This window comes from Gymnoscopelus braueri, assembly GCF_963280865.1.
Source record: "Gymnoscopelus braueri genome assembly, chromosome: 13".
Lineage (NCBI taxonomy): Eukaryota > Metazoa > Chordata > Actinopteri > Myctophiformes > Myctophidae > Gymnoscopelus > Gymnoscopelus braueri.
In genome coordinates, this window is record NC_137615.1 from 27,501,821 (window position 1) to 27,525,937 (window position 24,117).

The 24,117-nt window shown below is 43.4% G+C and overlaps 1 protein-coding gene across 1 annotated transcript in view; it reads right to left on the minus strand.

Annotated features, from left to right (window-relative positions):
• Nucleotides 1–7,627: 7,627 nt before the first annotated feature.
• The window catches only part of rnf216 (ring finger protein 216), a 29,924-nt gene continuing 13,434 nt past the window's right edge, over nt 7,628–24,117 (minus strand). Inside the window, exons 11-17 of the mRNA XM_080446062.1 lie at nt 23,363–23,500; nt 23,067–23,215; nt 21,891–21,969; nt 15,234–15,331; nt 14,002–14,224; nt 10,660–10,735; nt 7,628–9,784 (exon numbers count right to left, since the gene is read on the minus strand). Of these exons, the coding sequence (XP_080302188.1) occupies nt 9,435–9,784; nt 10,660–10,735; nt 14,002–14,224; nt 15,234–15,331; nt 21,891–21,969; nt 23,067–23,215; nt 23,363–23,500 (1,113 nt within the window). The 3' untranslated portion in view covers nt 7,628–9,434. The remainder of the gene's footprint in view (nt 9,785–10,659; nt 10,736–14,001; nt 14,225–15,233; nt 15,332–21,890; nt 21,970–23,066; nt 23,216–23,362; nt 23,501–24,117) is intronic.

The window sequence follows — 24,117 nt, forward strand, 5'->3', positions numbered from 1 at the left end:
CTTCTCATACTTTGTCTAGTCTGATTTTATTTGTACGGTACAGTATGTTCATTTATCCATTTGTAATTGAGTGAAATTAACACAGAGGATTTTACTGTGTAACATTTCATACCAGGTCAACTCAATGTTTTTCATATGTGGTCTTTGCTTAATGAATGTGTGCCGTCAAAACATTATCATAGTCATGATTCAATCTGCATAGCTCTGGAATCATAGCCTTCTCACATAATCATAGAGCTTCATACTTGGTTGCCATCCATTTTCTGACCACAGTAGCTCCATGTGCTGTCCCACTTACACACACACGCACACAGAGGCAGGGGTATGGAAACACACTTTTTCCTGTCTACTGAATAGAGCCTTTGTGCTGAAACATTTATTCTGGTCCAGGGAAAGGGCAACCCCCTCTGAAGATAGACAGACAGACATGCACACACACACACACACACACACACACACACACACACACACACACACACACACACACACACACACACACACACACACACACACACACACACACACACACACACACACACACACACAGAGTTCTGGGCTGTAATGTAATGATGAATCCTCCAGAGCAGGTCTCTAATCCATTTCCCCCTGTTAGACTTGTGGGTCCCAGAGGAACACCCACCATGGCAAAACAAACACACCACCCGTCCATCCCCTTCACCTCCCCTGTCCCTCTCTCTCTCTCCTATCTGGATCTTCCTTCCTTCCTCACTCTCTCACAGCCCCTCCATAATGTCTCTCACTCACCCTGCTTGTTTCCATCTCATCTTTTCCACCTCTCTAACTCTCTTCTCCCACCTTCTCTCTCTCTTTCATTATTTTTTCCTCTTCATTCCTTCCATCTTGTCCTTCTGACCGAGTGACTCCCCTGAAAAGATGAGTCACACAAAAATATGACCCAGATCCCTGAAATGAGGGATTGTGGGTAAAGTGTCAAGCTGCAGGCAGACTGGTTAGTGGGTTGTGTGTGTTGCTGGGTGTGCGCACCAAACGAAGGAGGGTGGGAGGGAAGGAGCAACTGATGGGGGAGGGGAAGGGGAGGAGAGGTTGTATGTAAAATGGCTGCCAACGCCCTATTACACCCACATCTGAGAGAGACCCCCCCCCCCCCCCTCCTTGTAACCATGGCAACACCAGCTGCTGAAAACCGGCAGGTCTGAAGAATTGAAGGGGGGTCGAGGGGGGCAAACTGCAGGTCTGAAGAATTGAAGGGGGGTCGAGGGGGGCAAACTGTGTGTGTGTGTGTGTGTGTGTGTGTGTGTGTGTGTGTGTGTGTGTGTGTGTGTGTGTGTGTGTGTGTGTGTGTGTGTGTGTGTGTGTGTGTGTGTGTGTGTGTTGTCAGGGACCAGAAATGTCACATTATATTCACTTACACCTCATACAAGAAAAGCAGATATGTTATGCTGGTGTGTAGGGCAGATGCCAGCAGATGTTGGAAAGTGACTATATGGCAGCCTCACTTTTCCGGGTGGATATGCCACATCCAGCCAGCCTACCTACAGTTATGTACATAATTATTTTTATTAGTAATATTTTTTTTACAAATACTCTGTTACAAGTAAAAGTCCACTACTTGAGTAAAAGTACTAAAGTATTGCCATAAAAAATAAACTTAAAAGGAGTTGTTCACCCCAAAAAATACTTATTTTCTATCAATTACACACCCCATGAAGCCTTGAATTCATGGAGATTGTTTTGTTTTTGTCACATTCCTAAGCCAATAATTTGATGACCGGCAGACTCTCCGGTAGGAGACTCAAAGCATCTTTCCGCCGGTCATCAAATTATTAGCTTAGGAATGCGACAAAAACAAAAAAATCTCCACGAATTCAAGGCTTCATGGGGTGTGTAATGGATAGAAAATACATATCTTTTTGGGTGAACTACTTTAAAGTATCAAAAGTAAAAGTAGTCATTGAGCAAAAGTCCCGTTTCACAAGTTTTCAAAATGTATAAACATCTTTTGAAAATAGCAGATCTACAGTACAAGCTCACAAAATATATATAGGGCTGAAGTGGTTAATGTATGTTTTGTAACAATAATCTCGATCTACAAAGTTGTAACTAAAGTTGTCAAATAATTGTAGTGACATTGATGCTGACTATGTTAATGACTATGGTGCTGACTATGGTTAATGACTATGGTGCTGACTAAGCCTCATAGTCAGTACCATAGTCATTAACCATAGTCAGCACTATAGTCATTAACCATAGTTAATGACAATGTTAATGACTCAGTACCATAGTTTAGTCAGCACCGTAGTCAGTACCATAGTTTAGCCAGTACCGTAGTCAGTACCATAGTTTAGTCAGTTTCATAGTCAGTACAATAGTTTAGTCAGTACCATAATCAGTACCTAACCAGGCGATAGATGATCATTACAGGCTGTATCAACCTGCCGTGGGGCAGTCTATCGCCTGCTGTGTTATGATACTGACATGATATTGATATAGTATGCATACTAGATCATTTATTGTATCCATACTGCATAATACTGTACATAGTATGCATACTACAAAGTATGCATTCTAGATCATTCTCTGGTTCAGGGGGCAGAATGGTTCCAGAGGGGGCAGAATGGTTCCAGAGGGGGCAGAATGGTTCCAGAGGGGGCAGAAGCTTCCAGGGGGAGGCAGAATGGTTTCAGAGGGGGCAGAATAGTTCCAGAGGGGGCAGAATGGTTCCAGAGGGGGCAGAAGGTTCCAGGGGAGAGGCAGAATGGTTCCAGAGGGGGCAGAATGGTTCCAGAGGGCGCAGAATGGTTCCAGAGGGGGCAGAAGGTTCCAGAGGGGGCAGAATGGTTCCAGAGGGCGCAGAATGGTTCCAGAGGGGGCAGAAGGTTCCAGGGGAGAGGCAGAATGGTTCCAGAGGGCACAGAATGGTTCCAGAGGGGGCAGAAGGTTCCAGAGGGGGCAGAATGGTAAAAAATTATGCAAATGTATTTTCAAAACACAACCAACATCACTACAAAATCTAGTCTGAACAAACCTGTTACATGCCTTTAAAATAAGATTTAAAGGCATTAATGTATTATCTTGCAACCCCCATTTTGTCACTGACCCATTTATTATAATTCTGCTTTTCATTCCACCTGTCAGCTGGCCTTTGCAGTATTACTATTTTAATCTTACTTTTATTTTTATGTAAATACCCCTTCTAAACCTTTCCTCTCATTCCATCTCTCTCTTTTATTCTCTCCATTTTGAGAATCAAATTTCTCTCCCTATAGTTTATTAAGAAGAAGGCCGATGCACGCCTCAAAGGTTAGTGACAGGTGCGTAAGGACAACCAGGAAGGTCCAAATGTTCATAAAGGGATCTATGATATCTAATCAAAGAAAAAGGTCCCGCCCACTGTCTGGAACTTGCAAAAAGGATGCTCTTTATTAAATCGACGTTTCGGTCGTTAGACCTTCATCAGGACATCTCTATTGTTAAAACAAGACCTGCGTCCATCTTTCTAGTCAGTAACTAGTTAACCAGCAGATTAGGGAGTAATCTGTTGAGGGGAAATGAAAGGGTCAGTTCAGAGGAGAATACGTGAGGTTTACTGACTGTGGAAGAACTATAGAACTATATGAAGCAGGATCTTTTTTTGTTAAAGATATTTTTGGGTATTTTTATGCCTTAATTTATAGTACAGTGTAGATAGACAGGGAATGGGGTGAGAGAGAGATGGGGAGAGACATGCAGCAAAGTTCGTCGGGAACAGGACTCGAACCCGTGAAACGCTGTAAGGCCCGGACCGCTAGGACAGCGATCTGGGCCAGGAAGGGGTTGTTTTGATGCACACAAAACATAATGCCATCTAACATCTAACAAGACCCATGTGATTTAGTGTAGTATTTGCAGATGTCTCCATCAGAAATTATGGTGGTCCAAAACCTGCCTTCTTTTTCTTTACCAAAAATAAAATTGAGCATTCATGCCTGTTGCTTTAACGTTACATAAAATAATTAAATGTAAACACACACACACACACACACACACACACACACACACACACACACACACACACACACACACACACACACACACACACACACACACACACACACACACACACACACACACACACACACACACACACACGCACTTTGATGATGATGATGAATAAAGGTCATCTAGGGCTCTGTTAAGTTAGTCAACAATGTGTGTGTGTGTGTGTGTGTGTGTGTGTGTGTGTGTGTGTGTGTGTGTGTGTGTGTGTGTGTGTGTGTGTGTCACACACACACACACACACACACACACACACACACACACACACACACACACACACACACACACACACACACACACACACACACAGAGGAATGGGTCCTAGAATAACAGGAACTTGAGGCAGACATACAGTATTTATCTAGTTGGGGTGCTACAGTAGATATAGGTCATGTCGGGCTTATATCTCATCTGGAACTCACAGGTCCAGACTGAGCTGCAGGGAAATGTATTCAGGGGGAAAGTTAAAAATACCACTTCAATGAATGCATGTTTTGAATGTGGGGCATCGATAGCAGAGAGCCCTATGCCTACCCGACAGCCATTGTTCTGCCTGATGTTATATAAATATTGTTCAGGTCATTTGTAAGCCATGTTCTGTTGGTTAGTTCTAGTACAGTGAAAAAGGACATGGGGGGGGGGGGGCAGAAGAATGCCACATGATTCGAATCCATGACATTGCAAATAGGTCCTCGCTTGCTTGTTACATACACAAACTGGGCCAGTCAATCTCAGTGTTAATTTTGACAGAAAATTCTGATTTAGTCTTAGTCCTTTGAGTCTTCTGAGTCTTAGTCTAGTCTTAGTCGACTAAATATAAAAATCTTAGTCTTTTAGTCTTTGTCAACCAAATGAACACTGGCCGACTGAAAGTGTCATCCTCTGCCCCCTTCCTGTCTCATATCAAAATCCCAGAGTGGGGCGACCCGATAGCCCGAGAGTGTAAGGTGCATACCACATGGGCTCTAAAGCCTGACAGCGAGTCCCTGGTACGATTCATTCGGGCCATTTGCTGCAAGTCACTGCCCTACTCTCTCTCCTGGTTTACTGTCCCTCTCCACTGGAGAATATCGAATAAAGGCTAACTTTAAAATCCCATAGAGGATCAAATTGCTGTGATTGTGCTTGGAGAGGCACATCAAGGCTGTCAGAACAAAATATTTTCAATTGTGTTTTGGGGAGGATAATAAACATTACCTTGATTATCTAACAGGACTTAGGTTTTATTGTCAAGAATAAAAGGAAGCTGATGCAGAACTGTGTACAGCTTTGACAGAATTGTACTGGCATAACACCACACTATTGAATCATCCTGACATTGCGTCAGCCAATCCTTTGTTCTTGGAATTAAATGAGTTATTAGAGGATAATTATCCTATCCACTTATAATCCATTAAACACCAGCTGTAAACCACAATGTCTGGTGAGCCTAGGCCCTAGGGCCTATTCAAGGCCTAGAATAGAATATATAGCACAATAGGACTCATGAAAAACTGAGACGCAATTGATTTCAGGGATCTAGAGGTGGGAGGATGTAAAGAGGGGATAACAACCGTTTTGTCTCCCCTTTGCAACAGTAGTCTACGCCCTATTTAATGCGTCGTACTCGTTGTACGGCGGTGTCGCGCAAAGATAGTGAAAATAGCAGATTCATAAGCTCACAATGTGTCCCATAGCGATGCGTTGAGATAGTAGATCGGCTATTTCAGCTATTATTGAAAAATGATTAGACTCAATTGAGCAACCATCATGCTGGGAATGTTCCATGACTACAACAAACATGGAGTCACTCCATAGAGACAGACAGTAAAGTTAGTCACTAAACAATGAGGCTCAAGCCTATGTTAAAATAACACAATATTGATCCTCTTCATCAGATATCAGGCATGAAACTCAAAAATAAATCCTAAATCTGAAAATTGCATGTTATAAAAATCTGTTTAATTAAAACTGAAAAGTGTTGGGAAATATTCCTGAAGATTTCTTGACACCTGACAAATATTTAATCAAAATCTTTCTAGCAGCAAGCAAGAAAGCGATCACACGTCGCTGGTATCAACAGGATTCCCCAACCAAAGACAATTGGATGGACATAATAAGGGAAATATACAATATGGAAAAACTGACTTTCATACTCAGACTACAAGAGGATAAATCACACAAATACTGGGAAAAGTGGTCATCTCTTTTTCAGCCCATGGACAATGTATAACGAATATGTAACAGAAAAATAACAAAAAATTGTAGACTGCAGCCTATTTGTTTTATTGTTATTGTTGTTTTCGTTCTTGTCTTTTTTGTACTATTTTTTTTTGTTTTTCATTCTATTGTTTTTGTTACTGTTTTTTATCCCCCCCACTTGTTTATGTTCTGTCTTGTTTTCATGTATGTATGTTTGTCTTTTTGAAAACCTTTTGTTCCAATAAAAATTGAGTTAAAAAAAAAAAACAACAACTGAAAAGTGAAATAAACCACCGCTCATTCATTAAAGGTAGGGTAAGTGATATTTTTTGGGAAAAAAATGATTTTGTTAAAAAGGTTAAAGTACTATATTCTGATAGTAATCATTGCTACAGAGCGTTTGTTTGGTCACAGGGGTCTCTCCAGCTCTTTAGTAAACGGAATATAGTACATTTTCAGGTAGGCGTCAACATTTAAGCCAATCAGAGAAGAGCACTGAAAATGCATTTTCTGTTTAATAAAGAGCTGGAGAGACATGGGAGACCTTTAACTGAACAAACACTCTATAGCAATGAGTACTATCAGAGCTATTTAACACTTATTTTAACCAAAGTAAATCACTTACACTACCTTTAACTAAAAACTTAGATGAGGTGCTGGAGCTGAATAAAAACAGTAAATAACAGAACAAACAGCAGTCACACACTCAAAGCACACACTCAAAGCACTGCAGATACCAGAGTTTGATGTAAGCGTAAGGTCACGTGACCTTAAGTCATCGCAGAGTTCAACAAACACACAGGATTTTGTAGTCCTAGGAAGAGCAGAGAGCTTTAAGATTCATCATGTTATTACATGACCTTTGTTCATCAGGACTCGGCTGTTGCTCTATATAGAATACACACACTCAAAAGAGGTACAATTTATGTGACGCACACAGGCTGATTTAGGTCTCTCTCACACACACACACACAGTCTTACATCATCCATGACTGAAACCATTAGGCTCCCCAGGCTAAAATGGGGGGGTTTGACTCCATTTCTCTGTCTGTATGAGTGTGTATGTGTAGAAAAGTGATTTGTCACACTTTACAGCACACTCAGCTGAACAAAGAAGTGCCTTCTCTCAATAACATCACAAAGCACCAAGCTGTCTCTGTGCTCGGATTGGTGGAAAAGATACCGGCTGTCATGTGATTGGTGCACAGCCTGAGGGCTAAGTTGTCATGACTCAGCCCCTTTTTTGTGCATGGGGGTGGGGTTAAACACACACAAAAGATGATATCGAGTACAGAGACAGGAGGAAAAACGTTGGTAGGGGAAAAGACAGATGAGAGCGTGTGGGTAGATCGAAAGAGAATGAAGACAAATTTATAGAACCAGACAGACGGGATAGTTTACGCAAAAACAGTTTATTAGAAAAAAAAAAATCTTTATAAATCAGTAATTAAAAAAGGTCCCCCCTCCAAGCGCTCAAACATTCAGTTCAGAGCCGCCTATAGACTTAGTAGAAGAGTAGAAAAAGCATCTGTGTGGTCAGAGAAGATCCACTTGGTTCTGAGGTCCCAGGGTTCAGTGGGAGAAGACGAGGTGAGTGCACTTGTGTCCATCCAATGTTGCACCTGAAGAGCTGGGGGGGTCCATCACTGCCGGGACACACGGCACATTTGCAAAAGCTACCAAGTCACATTGCAATGGTCAATGAACAAGTGGCGAGACTTAAATAATGGATCAGAATCGCTAACGATGTATCTGAATGAGCTGTGAAAAGAGTAAAAGTGTGAGGGAAAATAAATTCTGGCCTTTTTTTTTATTACTAAAAATAGGCTTTCACACAAACACCAGATCTCCCCAAATGAACTAGGAGAAAAAGAAATCAGCAAAATGAGGCATTGGAAACGTAACTTGAATCTATGCATGTACAGCGTTTCATGTATTTTAGCTGGTGATTCAACCATGGGGCAAGACGATCCCTTCCAGGAATGCTGCACACACAAGACACCTGAATTTCCCTACGGGGATCAATAAATATCTATCTATACACAAATCCACGGAGCGCTAACCTGCACGCAGCCATTGCTGCGGTGTCAACGCTCCGCGGACGCGACACCGCAGCAATGGCCGCCTACAGGTAGCTACAGGCAGCGCGTCTGTGGATTCGTCTATACACACACCCATAACTACTGTGTGTTCTCATCTGCCTGTGTGTGTTCGCATCTGCCTGTGTGTGTGTGTGTGTGTTCGCATCTGTGTGTGTGTGTTCGCACCTGCCTGTGTGTGTGTGTCTGATCACTTGCACGTGAACAGCAACAACAAAATGCCTGATTTATACTTGGTTGCGTGCAACTGTTAGATTGGGAGCCTACATTCTAATCCCCGTTTACCATCAACACTGGCAGCTGAACAAAAACCCTGCACAGAATTGCGTTAAATAACACTTGTTTCAACAGTAGCCATTAGTAATTTAGTCAAATATGTTATAATAACATATGAAAATGTTCCAATAAAGCTCAACAGTGACTGCCCACTTTTTGAACAGCTCCATTTCTGGAAGCGAATTTCCCATTCATTTACTCCATAGACATTAAAGAATCAAAAGAAGTTGATGATTACAAAGGAATGGGATTTTAAGTTACGGAAACTCACTGTTGAGCTCTATTGAGAATAATAGGAACTACTCTAGTTTCAATGGTGGGGAACTGAATTGATACTTTAGGATCATGACATGTCAGGGGAACTTGGTCAGAATAGAGATGCGAGGGGACAATGAGAATATTATGGGCAATATCATGTAAACCAAAACCAGAAAATTTTGCTTTTGGCAGTATTTGACTAGACTATTTTAACCACTTTCAACCTGGCATCCCTTTTTTGGGCATGTCATAGGCAAACAGTTTCAAATAAATATTAAAAAACAATATTTTCCAAATTTTAATATTTTCAAAAAACGTAAAGAAAAAACGTAAAGAAAAAATAGGCAGTGGATTCATCTATACACACCCATAACTACTGTGTGTTCGCGCGTGTGTGTGTCTGATCACTTGCACGTGAACAGCAACAACATAATGCCTGATTTATACTTGGTTGCGTGCCGTGTCACGCACCGAAAATAGCTATTTTCCTTGCACGACAACTGCATGGAACCAAGTTAAAATCACACAAGCTGGAGAACGTGTGGTGCACGCCACAGCTTTCCAGGAAGTCACTTTGCTGTGGGTGTGTAGTCTGTGTACATGTTAGAAGCGTCTGTAGTATCTGTGTGGGGGTCCGTAGTGCATTGGAAGGTCCAGCATGTCCATGTTGCGGTGATGGTGGATATTGACAGCAGGATGATGATCGAGGGGGGCCAGGTGCTGCAGCGCGGGCACATAGGGCGCCGGGGGCAACCCGGGCGGGATTATCGGAAACACCCTGGCCTGGGGCGGAGCCGGGCGGTAAATGACACGTGGGGGGATCAAAAGGGGAGCGCGGACGGCCTGGAGGTGAGGCACGGGGTTGGGAAGAGGGTTGTCCGGGGGTGGGCCCACACGTGGCCGCTTGGTTGTCACGGGCTCCGGAGGAGGACCAACCCGCTTCCCTGAATGTTCTGAGAGAGATGGGGAGATGGAGGGAGACAGAATGTCAATGCTGTACAGATCACCTCTCCTGCCCTACTACAGCCATTCTCTGTGAGGTCATAGCAGGGCAGCCAGTATGAGTGGATAATGTGTTCAACTGTTAGATTGGGAGCCTACATTCTAATCCCCGTTTACCATCAACACTGGCAGCTGAACAAAAACCCTGCACAGAATTGCGTTAAATAACACTTGTTTCAACAGTAGCCGTTAGTAATTTAGTCAAATATGTTATAATAACATATGATAATAATGAAAAAATAATGTATGTTCCAATAAAGCTCAACAGTGACTGCCCACTTTTTGAACAGCTCCATTTCTGGAAGCGAATTTCCCATTCATTTACTCCATAGACATTAAAGAATCAAAAGAAGTTGATGATTACAAAGGAATGGGATTTTAAGTTACGGAAACTCACTAGTCAAATATGTTAGCTCTATTGAGAATAATAGGAACTCCTCTAGTTTCAATGGTGGGGAAATGAATTGATACTTTAGGATCATGACATGTCAGGGGAACTTGTCAGAATAGAGATGCGAGGGGACAATGAGAATATGATGGGCAATATCATGGAAACCAAAACCAGAAAATGCTGCTTTTGGCAGTATTTGACTAGACTATTTTAACCACTTTCAACCTGGCATCCCTTTTTTGGGCATGTCATAGGCAAACAGTTTCAAATAAATATTAAAAAACAATATTTTCCAAATTTTAATATTTTCAAAAACAGTAAAGATCGGCTATTTTCAGTATTTGTTGTATGTCGAAGTACTATTTAGGGCTTAAAGTGGTTAAAACACTGCCAGCCCATATACCTTCAATGAAGATGAGTAGTGAAAATACTGACCTTCACTATTCTTGTTCTTGTTCAGCTCTGCCTCGCCCTCCTTCTGTATCTCCTGAATGATTCGCTCATCATCTTGCTGTAGAGAGACACAAACACACAGATAATTAAAAACTAATTGACATTCTTGTGACTGTCTTCAGGTGTCTACAGGGTCTATAGATTCCAGTTCTACAAGTTGTGCATGGTCTGGATTAGCTAATGCTACGCTTAATATTTGAATGAATGTTTGGCGAAGGTGAACATGTAAGTGAAGTACATGTTGATTTATGCTCGGGATAATGACTTCAACAATGGGGCGGCAGTGGCTCAGGGGCAGCCTGATTATCAGACCGAAGCTGCGTGGAGCTTCAGTCTGACATTGGCTCCATGTGTCGGCGATTACAAGGGGCTGGGGATTAGAAATTCCCTAAACCAATCCTAAGGGATCCCCACGCTCACTTCCGACTCTCATTGGACAACACATTTTGTACCGGAGAAGTCCTAGGTTCACATTTACGACGCCAGACCAAGAGTCAGTCCACTCAGAGAGTGGGCGGGGTCTATGGTATGGAAATAGGCGAGCTCAGGGGCAGAGTGGCCGGTAGAGCGGCCGGATGGAAGCCGTGAGGTTTCCAGTTCGATCCCGGGCTCCCCCAGAGTAAGTGTAAAAGTGTCCTTGAGCAAGACACTGAACCCCTAATGAGGGACAGCGAGTGCATTTTCCGGCAGCGGCAGCTTCCGCAGAGCTTCCGCGGAGCTGCCGGCGGCGCCAGCTTTGGGAGTGTGCTGCGTTTGTGTAACGCAGTCCCCACCAATATTATTTACGATTCTGTGCCTATCGGTACATAACTCGGAGACTCAGAATCTTACAGTGCATGCCCCTGGCCGAATGTGTCTAGCCGTTACTTGGCATGGTCTTTGTGACTAGCTCCCGGCCAGCTCTGGTCCCTCCACACTGGAGCTGGTCCAGGTCATTAGCTGCTAAGGGACTAATTGCTGCTTTTGGAGGCCAGGTCACTGTGGGCTACCAACCCAGTCAGATGGTTAGGGTCAAGGTTCAGTAATGACAGTTAGTGTGTGTTGCATGTCAGTGGGCAGGTGTTATCAGCACTTTAAATAAATGTAAGATCTCTTTAACCATGTATAGCCCATATGCTTTGTTGACTGAGGTCCTCCAGGGATCTATACTTAGTCCCCTCCTTTTTCTTCTCTACACCAAATATATTTGCCGAAAACGTTGAAATGGGGAAATGCCTTTATTGTCACACTCTTGTCAGTGTGACATTGCTCAGAATATGGACACTAGGGTTTGCATGCATTTGCATTGAAAGGCCAGAAAGCAGCAGTGTCTTTATTGTAATGTTGAACCACTTTAAACCTGGCATCCCTGTTTCGGGCATGCCATTATAGAGCACCGAAGTATGACGTAATTTACGCATCCTACCTGGGTCACGTCATTGCGTCATGTAAGAACTGTGTTCCAAAAATAAACAAATGAGCACGGCGATTTGACTCATATGGACATGAATTATCAACTGACTGAGAAAACGTTACCGCCGCCGAATTAATAACATTCGCCAGAAACAGACTATCAAATATGCGTGACTGACTATCATAAACGATACAGTGCCACCTCCCTGACAATAGCGCAGGGACAATTTGTTTATTTTTGGACCAAAATTCTTATACGAGACGATTCTAAGATGACCCAATGTTATTCTCCACAGAGAAATGAATTATGTGAACCAGGGGATGAACGAGTGAAGTCAGGACTTCAGTACACTATAGACAAAGATCTTAAAAAAGAACATAAATACTTTTAAATAAATACTTTTAAAATAGGGCTAAGTGGTAAAGGATAATGCCGGAGTAATTGAACCCCCACCCCCGTATTGTCAACATAGTCCACAAGAATCCCATAAAAGAATAATGCATTTCTCCTTCTCAAGTTTGCGCCATCATCATCAGATATAGCTCATATCCGGAAGTCATAGAACTCCATTGTTGTCCAAAAAACAGTTACAACAAGTCACAAAGCTATATTGTTGCTTTGATCTGCATCATTATGATGAACATAGACTTCCCTGAGCATTCAACTTTTACATTCTGAAAAGGAGATCGCAAAAGCCATCGCTTTAGTTCTGGTAAAATGTACAATGTCTGTGTTCATCGTAATGATGAATGATGTTGATCAAAGCAACAGTACAGCACTGTGACTCGCTGGAACAGTATTTGGACATCAATGGAGTTCTAGGACTTCCAGATATGAGCTACAGTATATCTGCTGTTGGCTGGATGAACATAATTGCTTTTTGTTCAATATGTTGACAAGAAAAAATGCAATCATTTGGATCTGTGTCCAATGTAGATCTTGGATTTCATGCAGCCAGCCAGTGATGTCAGACATATCTATGACGATTGACAAATAACAAAAAATGTGGGTAATGTTTCAGCCCGATCCGAGCCCCATTAAGTTCCATTATAAAATGAAAGTTCAATATTTCAAAAAAGTATAAAACATATGTGTAATGTTCATTTTATTTTATTAATACTACGGTATGTTGGCCTACTGGCTGTGTGCACAAGAAATGTGTTGATCAGTCCAGTGGTTTGCGAGATTAGCTGTGGACACACATTCCTATAGACAGCTAACCTCCTGAAGAGCCATGCCGTAAACATAGAATTATGCCAATGTCACCCTTTAAATATCAGAATCTTCATAAACTTGCTATCTAAGACCTACGTCGGCTTTTGGATTGAGTCTCGTGCACTGACTAGCCAAGCTGCCTAAAGGCTTGATGCTAGTTTTATATCACTTCTTACTGTAGAACTGAATCTTATTGTTTGGCTATAAACTAGTATTAAGGACCACTTCACCCATTTTCAACATTTAATTGGTCCACACTAACATTCATTATAAGATGGCACAATGTCTTGTCTACTCACTCTGCGTCTCAGAGGGTTGTGGACAGTTCAGAAGCCTGTGTATCAGTGACATCATCGGTAGGTTTAAGTTTAGTCATTTCAAACAAGATTTCAAACTTTTTTTTAAGTTTTGTTATTGCAAGAACAATGGTTTTCATTTTAAGCATGCTAACTTTCCAGCAAGAGAAAGGCTGTAGTTTCTATTAGCTTGGAATCCCCATTGATGTCATTGGTAGGCAGGTTTCTGAACTGTCCATAGCCCACCTGTAGGACACACCCGAGTGTGTAGACGAAAATTGTGCCATTGTATAATGACCATTAGTGTGGACCAAATATATGAAGATGATAAGGTTGAGTAGCATGTATTCTAGTAGTAGTGTGTGTGTGTGTGTGTGTGTGTGTGTGTGTGTGTGTGTGTGTGTGTGTGGCTGAGCGCACCGTGGGGTCAGTCCACAGCGAACACTTGCGACAGTGGCGGCAGGGCGCGCCCGGCGAGCGCACGTGCTGGCAGAAGTGGTTGTACCCATTGATGGGCTCTCGGCACAGGTAGCACATGAAGCTGCCGCAGCGGCACGACATGCGGTTGCAGCCCTCCGACTTGACCAGACCCATAGTGCACTTCACACACTTCCTGACCCGCGCTGCCGTCATACGCTCCTCACTGCGGGGTGGGCGGAGAAGAGGAAGATGGGGGGGGGGGAGATTAGAGAGGGGAAGGAGGTCAAACAAAACGTTATGAGAGATGGGAGGAAGATGGCGCATGGGAAGTGATATTGATAGGTAAGGTAGAGCAATAGAGGAAACGGAGCGTGTAATACAAGACGAGAGACATGAGAGAGAGGACAAAGACGTTCAAATAGTGAAAACAGACGATCTACAAGCTCACAATGTGCTATTTTTTTACATTTCGGATTTCTTTGGGGGGGGTTTCTTTGTTTTAGTTTTTCTCCTTCTCTTTTCTTGTGAAATAATACAAAATCATTTGTAGGAAAGTTTTTTTTTTAACTTGTGACCCAAAAATGGGTCCAGACCCATTGTTTGGGAAACACTGAACTAGCTGATCTCTCTAGCAGGCCGCTTCCCGTCTCTTTCACCACCAGGAAGTAAGATGATCTGTGCACAACTCAAAACAGGAAGTAGTGCCTGTTGGCCTGCTGGGATGGAGGAAGCAGCCGGCCACTTCACTTCCCGCACTGTTGTCTGGGAAACTGAGCTGTTTACACAACATCTTTGGTGAAACGAGAGCAGGATAGGGAGCGTGTATGGGTGGTGTGTTTGATTGAAGGGAGGAAGCAAAAATACAGTGATAGAAAACGCCCTCAGATACAATATAATAGTGATTCTGCACTTTTAAAATTTTTATCTCTGGGAACATTTGTATTATAATTAGGCATTTGGCCAGATAAGGTCTGCCATTTGGTCCAGAATTTCTTTACCATCCATGTACTGTAGATAGAAGTAACTGTGAAACTCTGATCAAAATGGAATCGATATGAATTGATTAACCACTTAAGAGTTATTTTACAACAATATCATGCAAAAAGTGAGAATAGCAGATCTACAAGCTCACCTATGACATGCCCAAAATAGGGACAGATTATTAACTGTTTGCACGTATCGATTATTTTTTATAATAGATCAGTTGGATTCACTGTGTTTCAGACACTTACAAGAGCACCCTCATCTTTATCTCGTCTCTCTCCATGACCTGGTGGCACGTCTTGCCCACGTGCTGCTTCCACTGGACGTGGCATTTCCTGCAGCTCTCCTGCAGGTCAGAGAAGAGAGGGAGGAGGAGAGAGGGACATGGACAAAAAAAAAGAGGGGGAGGGTGTGAGGAGGGAAAGCAGAGGTGAAAGTGAGATTGGAAAGGAGAGAGGGAATAGCAGAGGGGGGAGGGAGACATCATTAGAATTTCCTTCACACCGCATTAAGGCGGCTGCATATTGCAAATTAAAACTCATTTCTTAACAGCCCATGGACCACTGATCAGTGATCACATCACCTCATCCGTTCATCCCTCTCGCTCTTTTCCCTTCATCTCACCCTGGCTGAGGCTTCAGCACCTCTGCACTGTTAAGTCCCAGAGCGTTCTAACTCAAGAGTGTACAAATGGACCCATTTGTAGTGGAATCTACTGTGTATGTACTGTATATGAGTGCATGTACCGAACTCATGCGTGTGCTTGTGTCTGACTGCAGCGAGTGTGCGATTTGTTCGTCACCGGCTGCTTGGTTGCCTAGTAACAGCAATTCCATCCTCCCACCGGCTCAGCCATGCCGACCCACGATGCTTTGCCCCTCAGCTGAAGGACATCTGGGGCAGACTGTTCCGTTGCTATGGTTGGCAGAGACATGTGTGTGCAACGTGCACAGCACAGCGCATGCACACACGCATGGAAAGGCATGCAAAAACAACCCCCAGTGCAACAACTGCAAGAATGAGAACGCACAGCCAAGCATTCTCATTTCTCACATAAATCATTTTAATCTCAGTGAAAGACAGACAGACAGACGCACACACGCCACTCTAAAGAAGGCTTGGCTCCACAGCTAACCCTGGGCAAAGTGGTGTCATCATAAATATTTAACCGGCTCATCCAATATTGACGACGAGTGACACGACAGCTGATGCACCTCTGCATCTGCCTTCAGCGTGACCCCCTGACCTGGGAAGGTGTTGGTCAGAAACACAGCCTTCACTTCCTGTAGATCAGTTGCACGCTTTCTTTTTTATGCACGTTGACCTCCACAGGCTTAGAGGTCTTAGCATCCTCACTGCACTTTCACTGTAGTAAGGCAATCGTCTGGCTCTTTGAACCAAAGTGTGTGTGCCATTTTCCAGAGTGTGTGCAAGGTCAGCCAAAGGGTGGAGACCTGGCCTGCAAGAAGCCAGAGACTTCCCCCTGGCATTAAAGAGCCTGGGTGGCAACGGTGCCTGCATGGACATTAAGGGCTCGATGACTCTTCCAAGAGTGTCCCAATAACCTTTAGAAACAAACAAACCTCTGTTTAAATGCTCTCCAAAGCCATCAGCACGGCGAACAAACACTGAGCTCAAATGACTCCCGCCATTCACATTCGGAATATGTTTCTGCTTAGGTATAGAGTATACTTTTATATGTATATAGAATCCATTTTAAATCTGTGACATGTCTTGAAAAAAAGTGCTATACAAATCAAAGTATTACTATGCAGTGGAGAGAAGCAGGAAAGGCAGTAGAGATAAGCAACAACATGTGGAGCCACCAGGATAGCACATTTTTGAGAGTGGACTGCGGTTATTTGTCCAGTGGCATGCACTTCACACTGGAGAAAATATACGGTTCAGTCCATTTCACTGCTATAATTTATTTTATGCACAACACGATTCTCATAAGATCCTCAGTGTTCATTTATCCATTTGTAACTACCGAGAGTGATGTTAATTTGGTTACATTTGTACAGCCGCAGCCTTAACCACATTAATCCTGGTGTCCCCATTATTGTTTCAATTTGTTTTTATTCAAAAATAGTGTAAATTGCAGAACTACAAGCTAAGCTCACAACGCATCACATATATCAGCTATTTTTGCAATTTGTCGTACAAAGTATAATGGGCTTAAATGAGTAGTTCACCCCATTCCCGCAATCCTAAGTCAATAATTTGATGACCGGTAGAGTTTCCGGTAGGAGACTTGCGCAGTCTCCATAGACTCTGCCGGTAATCAAATGATTGGCTTAGGAATGCGACAAAAACGAAAAAAATCTCCATGAATTCAAGGCTTCATGGGGTGAATAATTGATAGAACATAAGTGTTTTTTTGGGTGAACTACTCCTTTAAGTGGTTAAATGAATACTGTTAGACAGTGCATGCATTTGCATGGGGAGAGATGGAGATGGGGATTCCAGTGAGTAATTGCACATTGCTGTGAGAGCAGACGTCTCTCACACACAAAGACTGTGGAAAAGAATGAAGGGGAGGAGAGCAGTGAGGGAGTGAAGGAGAAAGGAGGATCAAACGAAACGGTGACAGAGTGCCCCCTAGTGGTAACCTAGAGCCAAGGAACTGTGTGTGTGTGTGTGTCTTGTATGACTTGTTGGACAAGCTGAGGAACAGCAGGAACACACCTGAATACTTATAGCCGGCTAAAGATACGACCGATGATGTCACATTGTTAACCCCACCCTATTTGCTTGTTACAACACCTGTGGTGGGTGTGGCTTGCAGCATCAGGGACGTCCTTGTTGGATACAATGGTGAAATTGCCAAAGTCTCAAATGTGACAAAGATCACAGTGACAAACGCATAAACACTCACACACACACACGTGGGGCTCTGCCAAATAAACTTGAGGAATGTAAAAAAAAAAGGTACCGTCTGTGCCAACGGTTTGGCCTGCTCAGCACAGCACGCAACAACTGCATGAAACACACGCGCACTGCAGTAAAAGACGCCTCGCATACCCATACACGCACTGTTGCAGTAAAAAGACACTCCCTCACACAGACACATGCACACCCTGTTGCAGTATGAGGAAACACCCACTGGAACCTGAAGTCATTTACATCAACTGAAGAACGTCTAGTCCTAGAGTGTAAATTTAAAGGGTGCTTTATACTTCGCTGTGTGCCGGTGTCGCGCAACCAAGTATGAATCAGGCATAACAGGTTAGTTCACTGCACTACTATCAACACAATGGGTCCATTTATACTCTTCCTTTTTCCCCTTCAATCTTCATTCATGACAATATGATCCCATTGTCTCTCCCCACCCCCCCTCCTTCCTCTGTTTTCATTCATACCTCCCCTTTCCCTCTCTTCTGGATCTAGCCCTTACCCCCTCTCTCTTATCCCCGCTCTCTCTCTCCCTTTCTCTCTCTCTGCAGGCTGCAGCAGCCCTTATAAGGCAGCAGAAGCCGTTTGCAGGGCTTCTGATTGGGGGGCTGCAGAGCCGAGTGCGAGTTTTGTGTGTGTGTGCATGTCGTGCGTGCGCCTGTGCGTGCCAGTGAGCGTGTCTGTGCGCGTTATGTTGAAGGGAGGTGGCTCTTTCACTACAATCAAATCAACTTGCAGAATGCAGTGCCTGGGGAAACGGAGAGAGCAAAAGACAGAGAGAGAAAGAGAAAAGCAGAGAGAATGTCATGTCTGTTTGACATAAGGGGGTTCAGGGTATGAGGAGGAACGCATGAGATCGGACGACTGAGACGCCACCTACTGCGCGATTAACACATGCATGTGTGCACGTGCACAAACACTTCTCTGGACTGTACTCACTCACAGAGGGTAAACCTGTCTAACGGCCTACATTCTCATTCTGCAGCCTCTGATATTCTGCCATTATGAACGAATCAAAACACACACACAGGCCAGGAACAAGCCTGTCCAAATGCCCTCATAACCACATGTGGAATATATTAAAGCGTGTGTGTGTGTGTGTGTGTGTGTGTAGGTCAGACAGAGCCGGGGGAAGAGGCAGAGAGGGGAAGATGAATCTGGGTCAAAACATGATCTGAACCACATTTGAAACGGAGGGGAAATGTGTCCATCCAATAGCAAACCAGTTTGAGGGGAGTGGTAAGTGTGTTCAGCCAATGATGGGGCAGCATGAGGAGGAGGAGGGTGGGCTTAAAGAAGTGTGTCAGTTACATAATGAGACCCCTCCCCACTCTTGGACTGAACAAGCTGCAGGGTGTACAACAACTGCCTTGAGAGTGTGTGTGTTACAGTGAGTAGGGAAGAACCAAGGAAAAATCTAGGAACTACATTCAAGCTGTCTTCTATTCATTTTTCTTGGTTTAGATACTTAGGGCAACTTGTTGTGACTGAGGGGGTTTCCAGTAGACAGGGGAAATCCAGGCACTCTAGTCAGCATGCAACAACCAGCACAATGCACCCTCAATCTTAAACTAAAGAGGAAGTAGATAGCTAAATGATACACCCAACAGCAATCCTTGATGTCCTATCGCCAACAGCAGGGCCTAAAACCAGAGATGTTACAGTTGTGTTCAATGATATTTAAGGTGGTACATAATTTACTCAATCACAGTCTATACTAGAAACATAGGAAGGTATATTTCATAACCACTGGTGTGGCTTGAATCTGCAGTTGTTAGAGGCCCGGTTAAGGGGAAGGAGCCAGTCAAATAACTGGGAATTATTCAAAAGATTTAGAACAGGAACTAGCCCAAGATACATCTGGTGCATGTCTAACAAAATGTGTGTGTGTGTGTGTGTGTGTGTGTGTGTGTGTGTGTGTGTGTGTGTGTGTGTGTGTGTGTGTGTAATGAGGTGCAGCTGTGCATTGTGTTTCCGAGATGCTTCAGTTGTGAGCCTCTGGCTCTCCCTACAGGCTGCTGTGGAGAACTACAGGATGAGAGTCAGCATTATGTGATCTGGTTAACTACAACTATATGCTTCTCAGTGATCTCATTCAGAGATTGACATGAGTACAAACAAGATCAAGACGAAAACAGAATGATAATTCTGGGGTAGAAAATGCCTAACAGCAGCAGATCATATTCTGGCTCTGATACGATTCTCGGTTATGAAGTTACCTTTCACCCAACCAGACCAAAGTGGTTAGAGCGAGTGACAGAGAGACTTACATTCCCATCCTTACAGCCCTGCGCTAGTAGCTAATAAAAACGTATTGCCCCCAAACATGTAGCCAACATGCATACGAGAGAGTGCGAGAGAATGTTCACCATCAATTTTCTCAAAGTTTAATATGCAATAATCTTTGCAAAGTTCTTAGGTTTTAGGTAACACTGCAAAATGTAGAGCCCTGAACTCTATCTAGCGGGGTTAACCACATGAACCCTAGCGTCCCTATTCAGAGAAAAACAGAAGACAGAGGAGGAATGGGCTTCCTACTTACTGTACACAACCTATTGAGAACGCAGCAGCACAAAATGCCAAAAAACAAGCTTCATGGCAATTTGCCCATGGACATTTTACCTAAGGGTGGCGCTAGAGGAAAAGCCATGGAGTCACCTAAATCAAATTTATCCTCCGGGGAAGCATGAAGGTGCACAGCAAATTTCAAGGCAATCTAGCCAGTAGTTTTCGGGATATCTTGTTTGGGACCAAAGTATTGGACAAATGGACGGACAGTTATGCTTTAAGCCCTGCCGCTAGCGAAGCTAGAACCTAATGGCAACAGACACAAATACAGGCCTTGGGTCTCAGAGTGCTGATAAGAACATAATTTCCCCTTCTCTTACACTGCAAATTCTGGGAATCTAGGGCTGGAAGCCATGTGTGTGTGGTATGAGAGACAAGAAAAAAATGGAGGGAGAGAGATGTGTGCGTGCGAGTACTTGTATTACTATACTTCTGAGGGCCAAATATCCCTACAAGTTACAAGTACAATTTGATTTCCTTGTCCTCAAAAGAGAAATTGTTGTTTTATATTTAGAAAAAGATGTGGGCAGTTACAATTAGGAAACGATTCAGGTTGGGGTTAATGCCCTGCACCAAAAATAGCATATCTACTAGCTCACAACGTGTCGCTACATGACGAGTTGTGAGCTTGTAGATTTAGGGTTAAAAATAGCAAAAATCATCATAGTCATTTATAAAACCGCCGTCCAAAAATGTTGATGTCCTCAAAAGTATAGTAATAACAAGCATTTGTGTGTGGTAAATAATGAAGCTTGTGCACAGGAATCCGTGTGACAGCCTTGGCAGATGGCTGACAGTCTGACAAAGCAAAGCCTCCCCCCGCATTCCTCAGAGGGAGGGGGTGCACAGCGAGACACAGTCAGCGACCTCCCCAGATGGGAGTCTCTTCATCGTCTACATAAAAATGTTAATTGTTCATCAATCTTTGTCTCTCATACACGCTACCGCCTGCCTTACTTTGATCCCTCTATCTCTCTCAGCCTCTTTTTGTCCTGCATCTATGCCAGAAATGGACGGCACGTGTTCAAGCAAGCTTGTCTGCTATGTTGAAACCATTCCCATGGTCACATTTGGCCTTTAAACAAATTAAAATCAAGGAGGAAATAAATGGCGTCCTCCTCCACAGGATGTGTTAATAACCGATACATTTCATATGCAATGTCTTCACATTAGTCCGATTCAAGAAATAATTTACCAGGCAAGTTGACGTTGATCATAATATCATAGTGGTAATAAAAATGTTAATAAAAGGACCTATATACCGTAGTCAATCACTCTGATGGGATGATCAGCCATTTACAACCTGGTGTTCCAAATTTGGACAAAACTAAAAAAAAAAAACAGCTACAAGCTCACTGGAAAGGTGGTGGGGATGACAGACATTAATGTAAAGCCGTGAGTGTGAACGTGAGCATGTGCATGTGTGTGCACCTGGGACTGACCTTGCGGCATCGGGGGTTGGGACAGCTGAACAAGGACATGGCTTTGTCCAACAAGGCTGGAAAGTTGCAGAATGGACACCTGGGGGGGGGGGGGCAGAGAGGGAAGGTGATGAGAGAAAATCCGACAGAAAAGACAATCACACAGAACACATACAGTCCAGGCACCCCCCACTCCATACGTTCTCAACTCCACATGATTTTAATGAATTATTAAAATGATATATCGTTACAGTCTGGCAGAAACCTTGTATCTCCATATTTCAACTGTTTGCTTTTTCATACATGAATACCCGACGTTGTACAAGAGTGTCACACAAAAGTAGTGAAAATAGCTGATCTACAAGCACACAACACATCGCAACACATTGTGAGCTTGTAGATCTGCTATTTTAGTTTTGAAAAGTGGTTAAGTCCGTTGGTTTTAAAAATATTTACCATTGAAAAGTACTAATAACAGCTTGTGATTAAATAATAACTACATAAAATCTGTTAGAAACTACAAATTTAAGGCGCTCGGGTGGTGCAGTGGTAAAGTCCCTGCCCACCTTCTAATCCACCGTGGTGCAACCGGCTTTGTCGGGCGTCTATGCGAATACAATTGGCCCGTGTTCGGGGGAGAGAAGCTGGGCGGGGAGGGTGAAATTGGTCATTGCATGTGCTCCTACGGGCTGGGGCAGCACCTGTTGGGCGGGAGCAGTAGGACGAAGGCAAAGTTCATTTCCCCTCCGTTCCACAAGGAGACCCCACGATGGTTCAGTGTACCTGTGGTAGTACCTCCCTCTCATTACCTCCCACTACAAACAGGACTGGATTCTCCCTTTGTCTCCAAACACGCATCCAAACAGCCAGCCTGTGTGTTTGCTGATGTTTGCCAGACTTCTGTTGAACTCGTTTTAATAACCAATGTCATCACTATTCTTTATACCATTCCTCATTATCCGGAAAAATAAACTGGTGGTTTGTAGCTCCAGTTTGAACTTTAAATCCCTAACACAATCCATTGAAATATAAGTATTTTGGTTTTAGACAAACAATGTTTCCGCCAGACAGCGACAATACAAAAAATGATTTTGATACAGATTTTTCATAATTTATCATATCGAATATATCGGATATTTGGATATATCGCCGCAACATCAGATTGTGTTCGCACGTGCACACACACAGTTCCCTTACCGCACTAGTTCGTCACCACAGGTGGCAGCAACAGCCTCCTCTGCCTGTCTCTCGTAATATTTCAAGAGGATGTTCTCTGGCAGAACTTTCTCCAGCTCACACACCGGGTAGGAGCAGGTACACCCACCCTCCATGCAGCTCAGCTCAGACTGTAACATACAGGTTTAGAAGTGATATAACACATGAATACACACACACACACATCATTATTAAGCACCGTTTCTGAACCCGTTTAAGCACCGTTTATGTTGATATTTGAACTGACACCGTTGTACTACAAAGAGTTGTGTGTGTACCTGTCCAGAGCCAAAGACTGCTTCCTGAGCGTATTTGACCAGGCACTCTTGGCAGAAGAGATGACCGTCAGAACACTGGGTCATCTTCTCAAATGCAAACTCGCCATAGCAGCAGCCGCACTCGATCAGCTGTCCGTCCTGGGAAGAGAGGTGTACAAATGCACTTCAAATGGTGCACCGACTAAAAGGTTGTCTATATCAACTCCCAAACTCAGTGTGCAAGCTGTATTGGCAAATACAGTGTAGCTAAATGTATCCATTTATACCTTATATACTTAGTTGACTGGAATGCTCCAGGGGTCTGGTCGCCTATTGCTCTCCAGTGTGTGTCTTTATGTGCCTCATGGCACAATGAAAATTAGTAATTACTGTAAACTGCCTGCAAAAGTTACAGTGCATTATTCAGCTTAATTGCTTTGCAGGGAATTGCACTGCGGCTGTAACTTCACAGATAATTATACGTGACCTTCAGCCATTTTTACTGGCAGAAATGTTCTCGTGCCAAATATATATAGATTAATTAGAGGGTCCATTTTAATGTTTGTGCAGCTGACCTCTTAGGTTTCAAAACTTGGTGGAAAACTGCTGACATAACACACTGAGAGTGCATCATAAATATAAACCCAGCAGCAACTATACTACCAGCTGAGCAGCAAGGACAAAGACACACACACAGTGTGTATGATTTAGTGAGAAAAGGTAAAGGATTAAAAGAAATTCAGTAAGGTGTGCTGTGAATACAAAGACTAGTACCC